This window comes from Doryrhamphus excisus, linkage group LG11, assembly GCF_037039965.1.
Source record: "Doryrhamphus excisus strain RoL-2023G ecotype Guam linkage group LG11, RoL_Dexc_Guam_v1.1, whole genome shotgun sequence".
NCBI classification, from domain to species: Eukaryota; Metazoa; Chordata; class Actinopteri; order Syngnathiformes; family Syngnathidae; genus Doryrhamphus; species Doryrhamphus excisus.
Window position 1 is genome coordinate 16382753 of NC_136367.1, and position 13685 is coordinate 16396437.

The 13685-nt window shown below is 43.1% G+C and overlaps 1 protein-coding gene across 5 annotated transcripts in view; it reads left to right on the top strand.

Annotated features, from left to right (window-relative positions):
• atxn7 (ataxin 7) overlaps positions 1-13685 on the top strand; it is a 33771-nt gene that overhangs the window by 11571 nt on the left and 8515 nt on the right. For 3 of the 5 annotated variants that reach the window (XM_058068661.2, XM_078794858.1, XM_058068669.2), the window contains 9 exons: positions 530-634; positions 4967-5264; positions 5658-5989; positions 6130-6212; positions 6615-6895; positions 7020-7209; positions 7318-7439; positions 8591-9737; positions 10932-13616. In XM_058068661.2, coding sequence (XP_057924644.2) covers positions 530-634; positions 4967-5264; positions 5658-5989; positions 6130-6212; positions 6615-6895; positions 7020-7209; positions 7318-7439; positions 8591-9737; positions 10932-10949 — 2576 coding nt within the window. In that variant the 3' untranslated portion in view covers positions 10950-13616. Of the gene's footprint in view, positions 1-529; positions 635-4966; positions 5265-5657; positions 5990-6129; positions 6213-6614; positions 6896-7019; positions 7210-7317; positions 7440-8590; positions 9738-10931; positions 13617-13685 lie in introns of those variants that run through there. The other 2 variants (XM_058068676.2, XR_013629487.1) reach the window with 2 other exon arrangements.

Below are 13685 nucleotides of genomic sequence, written 5' to 3' on the forward strand. Positions count from 1 at the left end.
TCAGATAATTTTCGTTCAGATAAAAGAACAATCTACATTTTTGCAAAGAGGTCTACTATCAACAACTGTCAGTCCTCTGTATCAATCTCCTGGTATGGCTGCTAAACCAAGAAAACTCATCTAAAAATCTAAACTAAAACTAAACTCTACTCCCTTCAGAGAGCAGCACAAATCAGGTCTAACAAGGACATAAAAACGATGCACAACTATGCAAGAAGACAAATATTTGAGAGTGTGTAGTTTAAGACAAAGACGCCTCACGGGTCGTCGCCTGGCAGCTGCACTAAAAAGTACCTGTGTACTTCAGTGTCAGTATCAACAGTGAAGCGGCGACTTCAGGATGCTGGACTTCATGGCAGGACTGCCAAGAAAAAGCCATATCTCAGACTGGCCCAAAAAAATTTCCAAGTGATCCCAAACTTTTGAGCGGTAGTGTACATTGTATTTATGAACACAGATGTTGTGTAATAGTGGACTGACTCATGGTTCATACCCTAATAATCAGATTTGATCAACTTTTTTTTCACAGATATGTCCATATTTGGCCAGTATCCCGCTCAAGATGACTTCTACCTGGTGATGTGCAGCCACTGTAGTCAAGTAGTCAAGCCCCAAGCCTTCCAAGCACATTATGGTAAGTGCTGCAGACACACTGTCTGCAAATACACCGTCCTGAACAAAGCATTCTGTATATTCACAGACGTTCTCCAGTGAGACACTTGAGTGCTTATTTTCTTCAAATTAAATCCAACGAGATAATAAATGTGCAAATAATCAAATACTAAGCATTTGCATGATTCTGTCTCTGACACTGCTGCATTGCTCATGGGGACATTGCTCACATTAGCATGCTTTCTCCAACCACTTTACTTCCTTAAAGGAAAACTGACCCAAATTTAGCCCATTATGTGAGACATTAACATACATGTATTTCTCTTTTTAGATATAAAATATAGATCTAGATAAAGAAGATGTAAAACAGACTGTATGTAATGGGACAGACCTATGGTGCCTATAAAGGCCGCCGTTAAAAAAAATCTTCAAGGTTTTATATACATGCTGTAAGCATGTAGTAACAACTACATTCATGATAACATGAAATACTTATTTTGGTCCTTTTAAGCATTACCTGGAATTTCCTTCCTGGGCGTATTGATTTTGCATAGAAACAAATGCCTACACCTCGCATTAACTTTTCCAAACAGCTCCATTGTGTAGTGTTACCTTTTCGGTAGTGGCCTACAGGTGAGTGTGTGGTTAATTAATTAATTAATTGGTTAATTGCCGGATCGCAGCTAGTCGGTGTGGTGTGGCATAGTCTCATTACATCAGAAACCTAGTTCAATCGGCGTAACAATCTTAATAATAACAATGTCACTGAAAGACAGAGAAAGACGTGCGTCTCAAGGATTGTGAATGATGGGCAAAATTCCAGAAAAAAGTGCAGTTTTCCTTTAACAAGGAAACCTGAGAGGAAGCGCCACAGACTTTTATTTACTTAACCCTCTGTTGTGCATGTGTTTGTGTATGTGCCCACATGCATGGCTCCAAATCTTCTGTTAATATTTGATACAGTTCTCTGTTCTACGAGTACTGCTTTTTTAACACACAAAACACAGCTCGGAATACTCAGATGAGTCGGTAAATATGTACAGGAAGAGGTGTATGCTTAAAATGAATGCATTTTGCAGCCACGGTTTATGCTCAGCCACAAGAGGGAGGTATCATAGCACTGGATGTGAACTGTCCTTCTCTATCACTGGAACCTGTTTATGCTTCAAACAAAAATGAGCCGTATAATGTCTTGTGGCATATTCTCATTATATGGATGTGACTGTGTTTTAAATCAGAAAATGAAACTGTGAGATGTATGTTTTGGGGATGAGTCTTATCAGGCTTATCGGTGTATGTGTTTGATACATAAGGGAATAAGTTTAATGCAAATAATTTTCTTAAAGTCTGCGTCAAAGTGGAAAAATAAGAAAATACATGTTCTAATTCTAATAATGCAGGTGGTAGATAATCTGTGCTGTTATTTCAGTATATTCTTCAGAAAAGACTGAGTCACAATAATTCAAGGAAAGAAGTCATTATCATAATGGGACATCGTGATAATGACATAATGGGGCAGCACGGCTCAGGTGGTAGAGTGGTCATCTCCCAACCTGAAGGTTGCAGGTTTGATCCTTTGTCCTCCTGTGATCATGTCGGAGTATCTCCGAGTATCCTTGTGCAGATACTGAACCCCCACTTGCTCCTGGTGCAACCTTAGCGGCAAAGCGCTTTCAGTGCCTTGGAGGTGGAAAAGCGCTATACAAGCGTAAGACTTAAATTATACTTAAATTCTGGACTATTGACTGCACCTGAAAATAAGATATGCCTTTATTCGTCCCTCAGTGGGGAAATTTGTAAATTTGTAAATAAGCTGCACCCATCAAATTTAAAGAGTGGAAAAATTGTACATACATAGGCCGCATTTGTCCACATTTTAACATGGCATATTTACACAGAAAGACACACTATAAACCTTGCAATCCCTCCGCCACTCGGTGTTTGCAGCACTACTCATTAGCCCCGGTGACCAGACACTTTTTTTTTTAAGCAGCTTCCATGGGCCAAGCAGAAACTGTACAAATTCAAAACACAATTGCTGCATAAGATTTATAAGTGTGCACATCAATTAACTCCAATTAACAACTGTACTTCCTGACGCTACAATGTAAGCATCATGGGAACTGTATTTCTTTTAGCCCTAAATTAGCCGCATCATTGTTTAAGACGCAGGATTCAAAGCAGGTGAAAAAGAAGTGGCTTATAGTCTGGAATTTATGGTATATTCCTATCATATGAATTAATGACTCTCTTTCAAATTGCTATAGCTGTAAATAACTGTAAGCATCATAAGCACTGGTTAGACCGGCTATAGCTCCCTGATTTCACAGATCATCAGTCTCCCTTCTCATGTTTCCATGGCTTTGTAAGAACACTTTGCATGTTCTCGAACCCTCATTCCAAGATGACACTATTTTGATTTAGTATGTTTCACTACAGAGCTTGCATACGTGTTTCACCGAAGCCAGTCCATGTTATTACTTGAACACTGCGTTGTTTTCTTCCGTAGCCAAGGATTCCCCTTAACACCGAGACAACTCTTTGGCGGTGCGAAAGAGGATATGAACAATTGTGTTCTTTGGCTGTGACTGTATTTGTCTCGGTATTTGTTCTTTGCTTATAGAAAGACTTTAGTGTGTAGTTTCCTGGGAAGTTTGTGTGTGCTGGCTGTGACCGGCATAGAACAAGGCAGCTGAAATAGAGGGGTGGGTGGCAGGAGCAGGAGTGAAAGAAATGCTTTTATTCTGCTCTTGCAAAGTAGGTGAACAGATTGTGGTGGACATGGTATTCTCAGTGTTCTGATGATTTTTTATGACTTCATTTCAAGAGAAGCATATGGTCATGATGATGAATGTGTTCCGAGGTTTCTTGTCACCACTCTGTGGAGTGTGCCTTTAGGACGTTTTTTTTAACCATAACATTTATAAGGTCCGAAGAAGCCATGTCATTATGTCATCAACCTTCACCGCTGTGATAGGCAGATGAGACAATTCAATATTATTTTAAAAAGAACATGTATCAAATATAATAGCAATGTAACAAATTATGAACATCAACAAATATATAAACCTTATAAAGCAAAAAAAAGTGGCATTTTTGTTGCATTTTTCACTCCATACTGGGATTGCAGCTTTAGAATGGTCCTGGTGTGCTGTCCACATATGGCCATGTTGTTTACATGACTATTGATACTGTATGCTAAATACCATAAGCATATCTCACCATGATAATTATTCTGTAAACCTCTGAAGATCTCAGCAGCAACAGTATCAGTTGTCCACTCTACTCTCTTGACCTCTTTGTGTCACCCGAGGCCAACTATTTATGCCAGAAATATACTGTCTAGTTACCATTTCATACTATAGACATTATGGTGAAATGTGTCCACCCGAGGTCTCGTCCGATATGGATTTCAACAGTGGCTCATTTTCTGAACCAAGTGACGTAAAAGAGTAAAGTCCACCCAGAATTACTCCTTAGGTGTTTGCTGAGCTGAGATCATAAGAGAGATTGAGAGGCGTTGCTACTATATTACTTCCAGCATACATAAGGGGGTATACACATTCACTATAAATAGCCTATGATAAAGGCTTTCTCTTTAATCCCTAAGGTTCTGCTCTGTGCTTGTTGGTTTTGGAAACTTGCTTTTAAACAAACTGTTCTGAGAAGCTGAGGCTTTAAAAATGAAGCTCTTGACCTGTTGGCTGTTTCTTTTTTTAAGGCACACATCACAAACGCTTTTTTACTGTTGCATAGATAAATAAATGGCTGAGGATGAGTTCTTTCACAGTACGGCTTGTCGTTTTCATTGTGTCATTTGTTTAATTTGTGTCCAAATAATGTTTTGTAAAAAACAAAACAAAAAAAAAGATTTTTTTAAATTTATTTTTTGATTTATTTTATTTTATGGTCTATTTTCCTGAAATTATTTTGACTTGTTAAAAAGTGTAGCTAAATGATGCCTATCCTCTGAGTGGTTCCAAGATGTTCATTTTCTACCGCTTATCCTCACAAGGGTCGTGGCGGTTGCTGGAGCCTATCCCGGCTCTTTTCAGGTGAGAGGCGGGGTACACCCTGGACTGGTGGCCAGCCAATCACAAGGCACATATAGACAAACAACCATTCACACTCACATTCATACCTATGGACAATTTGGAGTGGTTCCAAGCTGTATTAAACAAAATAATAGTTTCTGGTAGCTCCTTAGCTTCATCATCTACTTGGGAAAATGTCGCTTTATTAGCGAGCTTGTTTTTTTTTTTTTTTCATGATATTGAAAGCACATAGTTTGAATTGAATAGGAAAACTACTTGGATGGTCTTTCATGCCAGACCCCTGTGTGCTTTTCTTCCAGAGAGAAGACATAATTCGCCCATAAAGTCGGCCTCCGCCTCACCCTTCCCTTTGTCGGGAAGGAACAGGAGTAGTAACAGTGCACACGGACCTGGACTGGGCCCAGGGTCTGTTGCTGGACTAACGAGTGGTGGGATCTTTGGGCGAACCTCTACTGCAGGATCTAGCTTATCTTCCTCTATAACATCCTCGTCATCCTCCTCCAATCCCAAACTACTAAAACCAGCCAAAGAGAAACTGCCCGGCATTCAGCGAAGACCTCCTTTTCCTCCCTTCAGGATGCTCCAGCCAGATAAAATGTAAGTGTCACTCATCTATGATAGAATTGTGTGGTGCTAGCTTTACCCTATATGTTTTTTTTAAAATATCTGTACCTATATTGTATTATTATTTTGTGCACTTGGGTTAACATGATCAAAATTGGTTGGCCTGCAAAAAACATTAGAATATTTGGTCAAAGTTTCTTATGCAAAGTGTCAATATTGGTAATATTCATGGAGCATGTCCTGATGTAATGTTTGTATCTCAACCTGTCTTTTTGAATTATGGATGATGAGACTTATGTTTTGCCCCTCCAGCTCCACTCATATGTGCACATTTGTCTCTTACCATACGTTTCTAACCGGCTCTTTGTTTCTAACGCTCAGCTTCCTCCTTGCTGCCCTCTTCATTTCTGTAACCTTCTCTTCCAGCCTGACCCCGGCTGTCAAGGTGGAGAAGATGCTTCTGAATGTGGACTCGTCAGCTAAGCTGGTGCAGGCCCCCTCCGCCCCCCCAACCACCTCATCCTCCTCAACATCTTCCTCTAGCACCACTGTGAGCTCCAACACTACCACCACCACCATCACCACCTCCTCATCCTCTGCCCTTAAACCAGGCCTTAACTGTCCCTCCATACCAAAGCCTCCCTTACCGACCCCAGGACAAATCCCTAATGGCAAAGGCCACATGTCTGTCTCGGATAAGAAGCAGGAGAACAGCAGCAGCAGTGCTAGCAGACGCCACCTTAATAAGAAATTGACAGGTGAGCTGGAGTGTGGGAATGGCGGATCTGTTCAATACGGTATGGTTAAAGTACATAGTTGAATAATATTTTTTTTTCTTGGATGAAGGCTTTTCCTCCCACTGTCTGTAATTGAATGTCATGTTTTTACTCCGACTCAGAACGGGAGTTCAATCCAGACATCCACTGTGGCGTTATGGATGTGACGGCACGTAAACCCTGCACAAGATCCCTAACATGCAAGGTATGTTTGGATGTCAAATATTATATACAGTATATATATCTAAGGGCCCATAATAAAAATATACAATTTATGCCCATGATTAGTGTATGTAAACTGTATAAAACCTTACTTTTTTTTTAGAAAATAGTGCAATTGATGCTACTGTTTTGCACCATTTTATATCCAAGCCATCACTCCATGTTAAAACTGGAAGCGGAGCAGGTGTTTTTCTCAGACCAAAATTCTGACCTTTGACCTGTCTTTTGCCAGACACATTCCTTGAACCACTGTTAGAAAATAGTGCAATTGATGCTACTGTTTTGCACCATTTTATATCCAAGCAATCACTCCATGTTAAAACTGGAAGCGGAGCAGGTGTTTTTCTCAGGCCAAAATTCTGACCTTTGACCTGTCTTTTGCTAGACACATTCCTTGAACCAGCGTAGGGCAGTGCCAGGGCGGAGGAAACGCTTTGACACATTGCTGGCAGAGCACAAGAACAGAACAAAGGAGCGGGAGAGAGAGAGAGAACACCACCAAACCCATTCCCAACAAACCCCCCCTCTCAGGGACCCACACCCCTCCCTCCATCTACCCACTTCTTATGATGTCCACACGGTGGCTCATGGCAACGGACCCACCCCAGAAGCCACCAAGATTCTGCCATCCAACAAACCAAAATTTCACAGCCCTGGTCTTCCACGGTCAGTAATGATCTCTTTTTCACATTTTGTCTAAATAGAATAGACTACGGACTGTCATTACTTAGCAACAGACTTAAATTTGTCACAGTGTAATAACCTGAGAATAACTTTGTTTATCTAACAGACTAAACAACACACACGGGGCTGGTACCCCCATAGACCCCGCAGCAGTCCACGAGTCACCGCACCAACCCCAAAGTGCTCCTGATGGCTTGTCTCGAGCCTCCAGTGACGAGGGAGAGAATGATGAGCGTGAGGAGAGTGCTGACAAACTGCACTGTCAATATTCAGGTTATCACCCTCGACCGGTAGCTGTAAGTGTCCTCGACTATTATACGTTCATTTAAATAACCATTCACACATCATTGTTTACACTTAGATGATTGTTGACAGCAACAAGTGATGCCCCTTCTTGTTTTTAGTACTGTAAGTTCGGAAGTCGACTGTTTGGGAGAGGCTGTTACTCCTTCGACAGGCGATGGGACAGAATGCGATTTGCCCTCTCCACAATGTTGGACAAGCACGTCAACTCTCATATGTGGAGGTAAGTGCCATTTAAGTGTCATTTTATGGGCAGTATTGTAGTTTTTGTTTACATTTTTAACCAAATCACTGTTACATAGTAAGTTAGAAGTGTCTAATGTTTACAAGGTTGAAAAAGCATGGTTTGGAATAGGGGTTCTCAAATAGTCTCGACCTGGGACCCACAATGGTCATTAAGTCGCAAGCCGCTTTTAGTGAATTTTGGTTTTATTCATTCATTCATTCAGCTGTCTTCGGACAAGAGGCGGGGTACACCCTGGACTGGTCGCCAGCCAATCACATATAGACACATATCACGGTGCACATATAGACAAACAACCATTCACACTCACATTCATACCTATGGACAATTTGGAGTCGCTAATTAACCTAGCATGTTTTTGGAATGTGGGAGGAAACCGGAGTACCCGGAGAAAACCCACGCATGCACGGGGAGAACATGCAAACTCCACACAGAGATGGTCGAGGGTGGGATTGAACTCGGGTCTCCTAGCTGTGAGGTCTGCGAGCTAACCACTCAACCGGCGTGCAGCCAATTTTGGTTTTGTTAAAAAAAATATATATATATATTTTAAACATTAACATGTATAATTACAAAGTACATTTTACAGTCATTGTATTAAGGTGTACCCCGCTTCTCACCCGAAGACAGCTGGGATAGGCTCCAGCACCCACGCGACCCTTGTGAGGATAAGCGGTAGAAAATGAATGAATGTATTAAGGAAATGATGAGGAAAATAACTGCATACTTGCATCATACTTATATTATATACTTGCATATATACTGCATTAAAAACAACAAAGCTTAGAATTGCTGGTTTAGAATAGAGTTTTATAAAGTACTTTGTGTGTAGAATATGTAGGATTACAAATGAAATGCACAGCGGACGAGTGGTTAGAGACCCGAGTTCGATTCCACCCTTGGCATGTTCTCCAAAAACTGTGTTCCTAAAACATGCTAGGTTAGGTATGAATGTGAGTGTGAATGGTTGTTTGTCTATATGTGCCCTGTGATTGGCTGGCGACCAGTCCAGGGTGTACCCCGCCTCTCGCCCGAAGACAGCTGGGATAGGCTCCAGCACCCCCGTGACCCTCGTGAGGACAAGCGGTAGAAAATGAATGAATGTTAAATCCTGAATATTCTTTTCACAGGAAAATCCCCTTGGCCTTGGAGAACAGCTCCTCTTTTGCACCTCCCCATAAGACAAGCACAAACTCCCACAGTAGCACCCCTTCTTCAGGCTTCCTGGGCCCACCTTCCACCTTGACCCAGACCCCCTACAGCCAATCATACGAGGGCAAGCCTCTGCTCCCCTATGGGACCACCTTAAATGCCCGCAGCTCTCCGCAAGGAGGGTCTGAGCACCCGGCCTACGGCACCACGCAGGCCCGACAAGTGTCTTCGTCGCCGCAGATGCCTTCAGCCCATTTGTCCTCCTCCACTTCTCCTTTAGCTCCTTCCCTTGCCTCAGGCCGGGCGCTTAAGTCCCGTCCCTCCAGCAGCAGCACTACAAAGTCATTGTCCTTCAGGCCCAAGGAGACCTCCACCGGTTCCTCCACACCCGTCATCCCCACTCCAGTGGGTGGGGGTAGCATCGGCGCCAACAGTCACAGTAGCAGCACCAGCTTCAGCTCGGGAAAGAAGAGGAAGAACAGCTCTATCCTCTCCTCGTCCCACAGCTCCTCCGAACCCCCGAATGCCAACTATTCTCCCTCATCCTCTTTCAAGAAGAACTGTGCAAATGTCGGCAGCTCAGGGAGCACTTACCACCACAGCTCACTAGGTTCCTCATCCTCATCGTTATCCTCCTCCCATAGCGGAGTCCACAGCGTAGGTCTCAACTGTGGCCCCAGCGTGCGCACAAACTCCCTCAACCTCAAGGCTGAGCTTTCCGGAGGCTCGTCGGGCAGCTCTTCCGGCCCGCCAGCGCGAGGTCCTCCCTCAGGCAGTTCTGCCGAGTCCATCAAGCGCATGAGTGTGGTGATGAACAGCAGCGACTCCACCCTGTCTCTGGGGCCCTTCGTCCACCACCAGTCCTCGGCGGAGCACCACACCGGCTTCAGCCACCACTCCTCAGACGGCCGCCTGGAGAGCAGGAAACGCAAAAGCTCTCCTGCTGTCAGCGGCGTGAACAGCGGCGGCGGCGGAGGAGGGGGAATCGGTGACGGCGGGGGTGGGGGTCCTGGACCGGGTAGACACAAGGTGACCAAGTCGCCTGCCATTAACAACATTCACGGGAAACATGGGCGGAGCATTCCGGGGACGCCGGGGATGCCCAACAACTCCCATTTACATCAGGTGGGTTGGTTGCACTTTGGTCTTAGTGGATGATAAACACTGTTGGGCATGTTACTTTAAGTAATTAGTTACTAATGTAGTAATTAGTAAGTAATTAGTTAGTTACTTCTCCAAAAAGTATATATAAAAGTAACTAGTTACCAGTAAAATTAACTATTGCATTACTCGCCCGTGCTACCCTCCCATACAGCAAAGACGCGTATGGCGTACCATTACAGAGGTTTCAATTCATTGCAATGTGCAAAATTGTCCATAGGTATGAATGTGAGTGTGAATGGTTGTTTGTCTATATGTGCCCTGTGATTGGCTGGCCACCAGTCCAGGGTGTACCCCACCTCTCGCCCGAAGACAGCTGGGATAGGCTCCAGCACCCCCGCGACCCTTGTGAGGAAAAGCGGTAGAAAATGAATGAATGACTGTCTTCTCACTGGGGGCGGCGCGGCGGTCGAGTGGTTAGCGCGCAGACCTCACAGCTAGGAGACCAGGGTTCAATTCCACCCTCTCCGTGGATGCGTGGGTTTTCTCCGGATACTCCGGTTTCCTCCCACATTCCAAAAAAACCAAAACATGCTAGGTTACCTATGGACTCCAAATTGTCCATAGGTATGAATGTGAGTGTGAATGGTTGTTTGTCTATATGTGCCCTGTGATTGGAAAATGGTAACGGCGTTATGCTGACAGTAAGAATAATTAGTTAGATTACCCATTACTGAAAAAACTAACGGCGTTATTCCCATCACTGATGATAATAAATACAAAATAAACATGTCATTCATCATTCCCCGGATAATGTAAATCCAATTAATCTGTTTTAGAAACCCACAAATATTAATATTTTTTTTAATAATTTGGCATGAAGATAACAATGCAAAAAATACACATTGAATATAATTTTTACCTTAATTGAAGACTGTTGTTGGTGAGGGGAAGGGGGGGGGCATACCCTTTGTGCTTATTTATTTTTATTTATTATTATTTTTATTTATGTTTTTATTTATTTTTTTTGAGTCTCTGTGCAAATGGACTAGTTTATCACGTATGGTGTTTTGGCCATAGGACAACCAAAACGGTTCATGAAAACTGGGGAACTATTATGGGGAAAATCACCACAATGATATGTGATAAGTGGGGCATGCCACAGATTCATCTCAGACAAAATGACAATCTTTGTTTTTTTTTGTACCTTTCATGCAGCCAAAGGCTCGTCCCTGACAGCGGTGTCCCGCCTGCGGAGTGCTTGGAGGCGACACGAGGACGGCGACTAGTCTGGAGCACTCCGCTCTGGACCGCATGAGGCCTTTTTTCACGAAAAAAATCCACATTACTCTCAAGTTTCCCACAATCCTCAGGGTTGGAGATGATCTGGACCGCCAGTGAAGTCAAATGTCCGTACTCTTTCTCCCAAAGCCATGTCCGTTGGAGGGATGGGGCGCTGTGCTCGAAAAGGGGATACATCGCTTGTGGAGCTCTGGCTGTGAGGTGCGGGGGGGTCACGGACGAGCCAGCCGCGAACTTCTACTTATCCCAGTATTCCGTAAGGTCTTCCAGATGAGCGCAGCGTAAGAGGAAGGAGAGCCGTGGGTTTCTGGGGGGGCGAGTGTGGGCTCTACGGCCACAAGCTGTCAGGATGCTGAGTGGGGAGCAACAAGCCGATCTCTTCCGTGAGTGTGTGTGTGTGTGCGAGTGTGTGTGTGTGTGTGTGTGAGACAGTTAAAGAGAGCGAGTGTGTCTGTTTTGAGTATTTTTCTCATGTCAGAATCTGCTGGACTACTGGAATTCCCGACTTAATTTCACCCCCCCAGTTCGATCTCAGAAGCCTTGAAAGGAGAGCAGGAGAACTCGTAATCGCTTTGTTTCATGCTTCATCAGTCGGACTCTGCTCCTTTTTTTGAGGGGGCGGGGCTACATGGTTTAGCTTGAGAAACAGCCGCTAGGGACAACCATGTTTTTTTGTTTTGTTTTTAATTCCCCCTGAAGCATTATGCAAGTGTTACCTTTTTATGATTTTTCTTACAAGCTTTTTACACTGAACTACAAAGAGTCTTTGTAGATGTGCTTGAGGATGGTTTTGCGCTTTCAAACTGCGAAACGGTCACCTGATGTGCCCTCGTTTTGAGTCTTTTTGTCCGATGAGACAGTTAGAATTTCACAATCTTTCAGAATGATCGAAAGACCCGCTCCCCGACTGTGAACAGCACTAAATAGCTCGTCTCCACAGTGTAATGCTAGTGTGGTCGCTACTTGGGTTTGTGTGTCTTTTTCCACTTTTGAAGTGGAAAGTTGGTCTGGTGAAGTGGTGGAAGTGGAAGTTGCATTACCTGTGTGGATATTCTGAATCTGTGCAAATCGTATTATTGCCACAACATTTTATTCTGTTCAGTATCACAATTACTGTGGGAGATCCACAGCTGCCCTGTGGACCGATGTGAATTGTAATGTTTGTTTTTTTTCTCCCCCCCCCCCTGCATAGGGAATCAGGTATGGTACGTCTTAACTGGAGCAAACTTTATGCACGTCAGCTGTCTTCTGTGGGTGTTTTTAGTCCCTGTTGTGTGTTTTTTTCCGCAGGAACCCCCCCACAAAAAAAAAACCCTGAACTTTGATTTGCTCGGCTCGCGTCGAGATAGAAAGGCCAGCATTGTACTTTTTGAATTCCTTGAGTCGAAACGGGAGTCTTAAATCAGGCAAATACGCTGCACTCGGTAGATCAGCTTCAAGTCGGGCTTGGTGGTGCGAGATTCGTGCAGATGGCTTCACAGGACATATTCCCAAAATATTTGGCCACATACGTGGAGACCTCCACTGATGTCAGTAAAGAGTGGAAACACAACTTTTTTTTTTTTTCCTTGTAGCTTATATATTTAAAGTTATGAACTTACCCCCTATTTGAGAAGACGTATTTTTGTTAAGGAATTGTACATAAATGAAATGTGTATTTTTGCACAGGCATTTTTTTGTACACACATACATTTTTGGGTACCGTTTAAAAAAAAAAAAAAAAAAGAGTCCTTATTTATTTAAGAAGCCAGAATTTGATGAAGTTTCACTGCCAAGTCTATATGATGCAATACATGGAGATATATATGTAATAGAAGCAGAAGCCTCTCGTAAATCATGGACTGAAGGTCCCTTTTTAACGGGACAGCGGTGAAGTTTTTTTTTTTCCACTGTAGCATGTTTTTTCTGTTGACAGCGAAATACCTTTATCACTTTTTCAAGGTCTCAAATCACATGTGCTTTTACGACACATATTATGTTGCCTATGAATCAACACAACTAATGTACCTGTGTGACCCAATCGGCCTGTGATGGTTCTACTGTCCCGCAGGCTTTTTTTTTTTTCTCAATGGACCCGGAAGTCATACACTTTACCTTAAGACACGTTTCATGCTTGTTTTTTTTTTTAAGGCTGATGGGACTAAAGCAGTTATTTGCATTGTCATTGCCAAACAAGTCATTTTGAGCCCACGGCTTTTTAAAAGAAATATCAAATTAAGAAAGTGCCTGAATTAGTTTCACCCTGTTTGAGGACAGTGTTGTTGTTTTTTTTTTTAACCTTACTTGAATGTTCAAAAGTGTTGCGTTCAAATCTGCCTATGAACCCTAAATGTGGTAAAAATATGAGCTTGTCAGCTGCCCGGTATCAGAACATGTAGTATTGTGTGTGTTTTTATGACACAGACAAGATGCTAACATTTCCTGTCATCCGTTTGTATGTGTGTGTGTGTGTGTGTGTGTGTGGCTGAAGCCGCGTCTGGTTTACTAGGAGTTGTACATCACATTCAATCTCATCCTTTGTTTACCTTGGAACTCCACTGACAGACATCTCAACTGAAGGTGAATTATTGTGAGGATGTTTTTTTTGTTGTTTTTTTTTTTCCCAATAGAACCATAGACTTGGAATGTGAACGTCAAAGAATACAGCTAATGTCTGGGAGGAAAACTCAA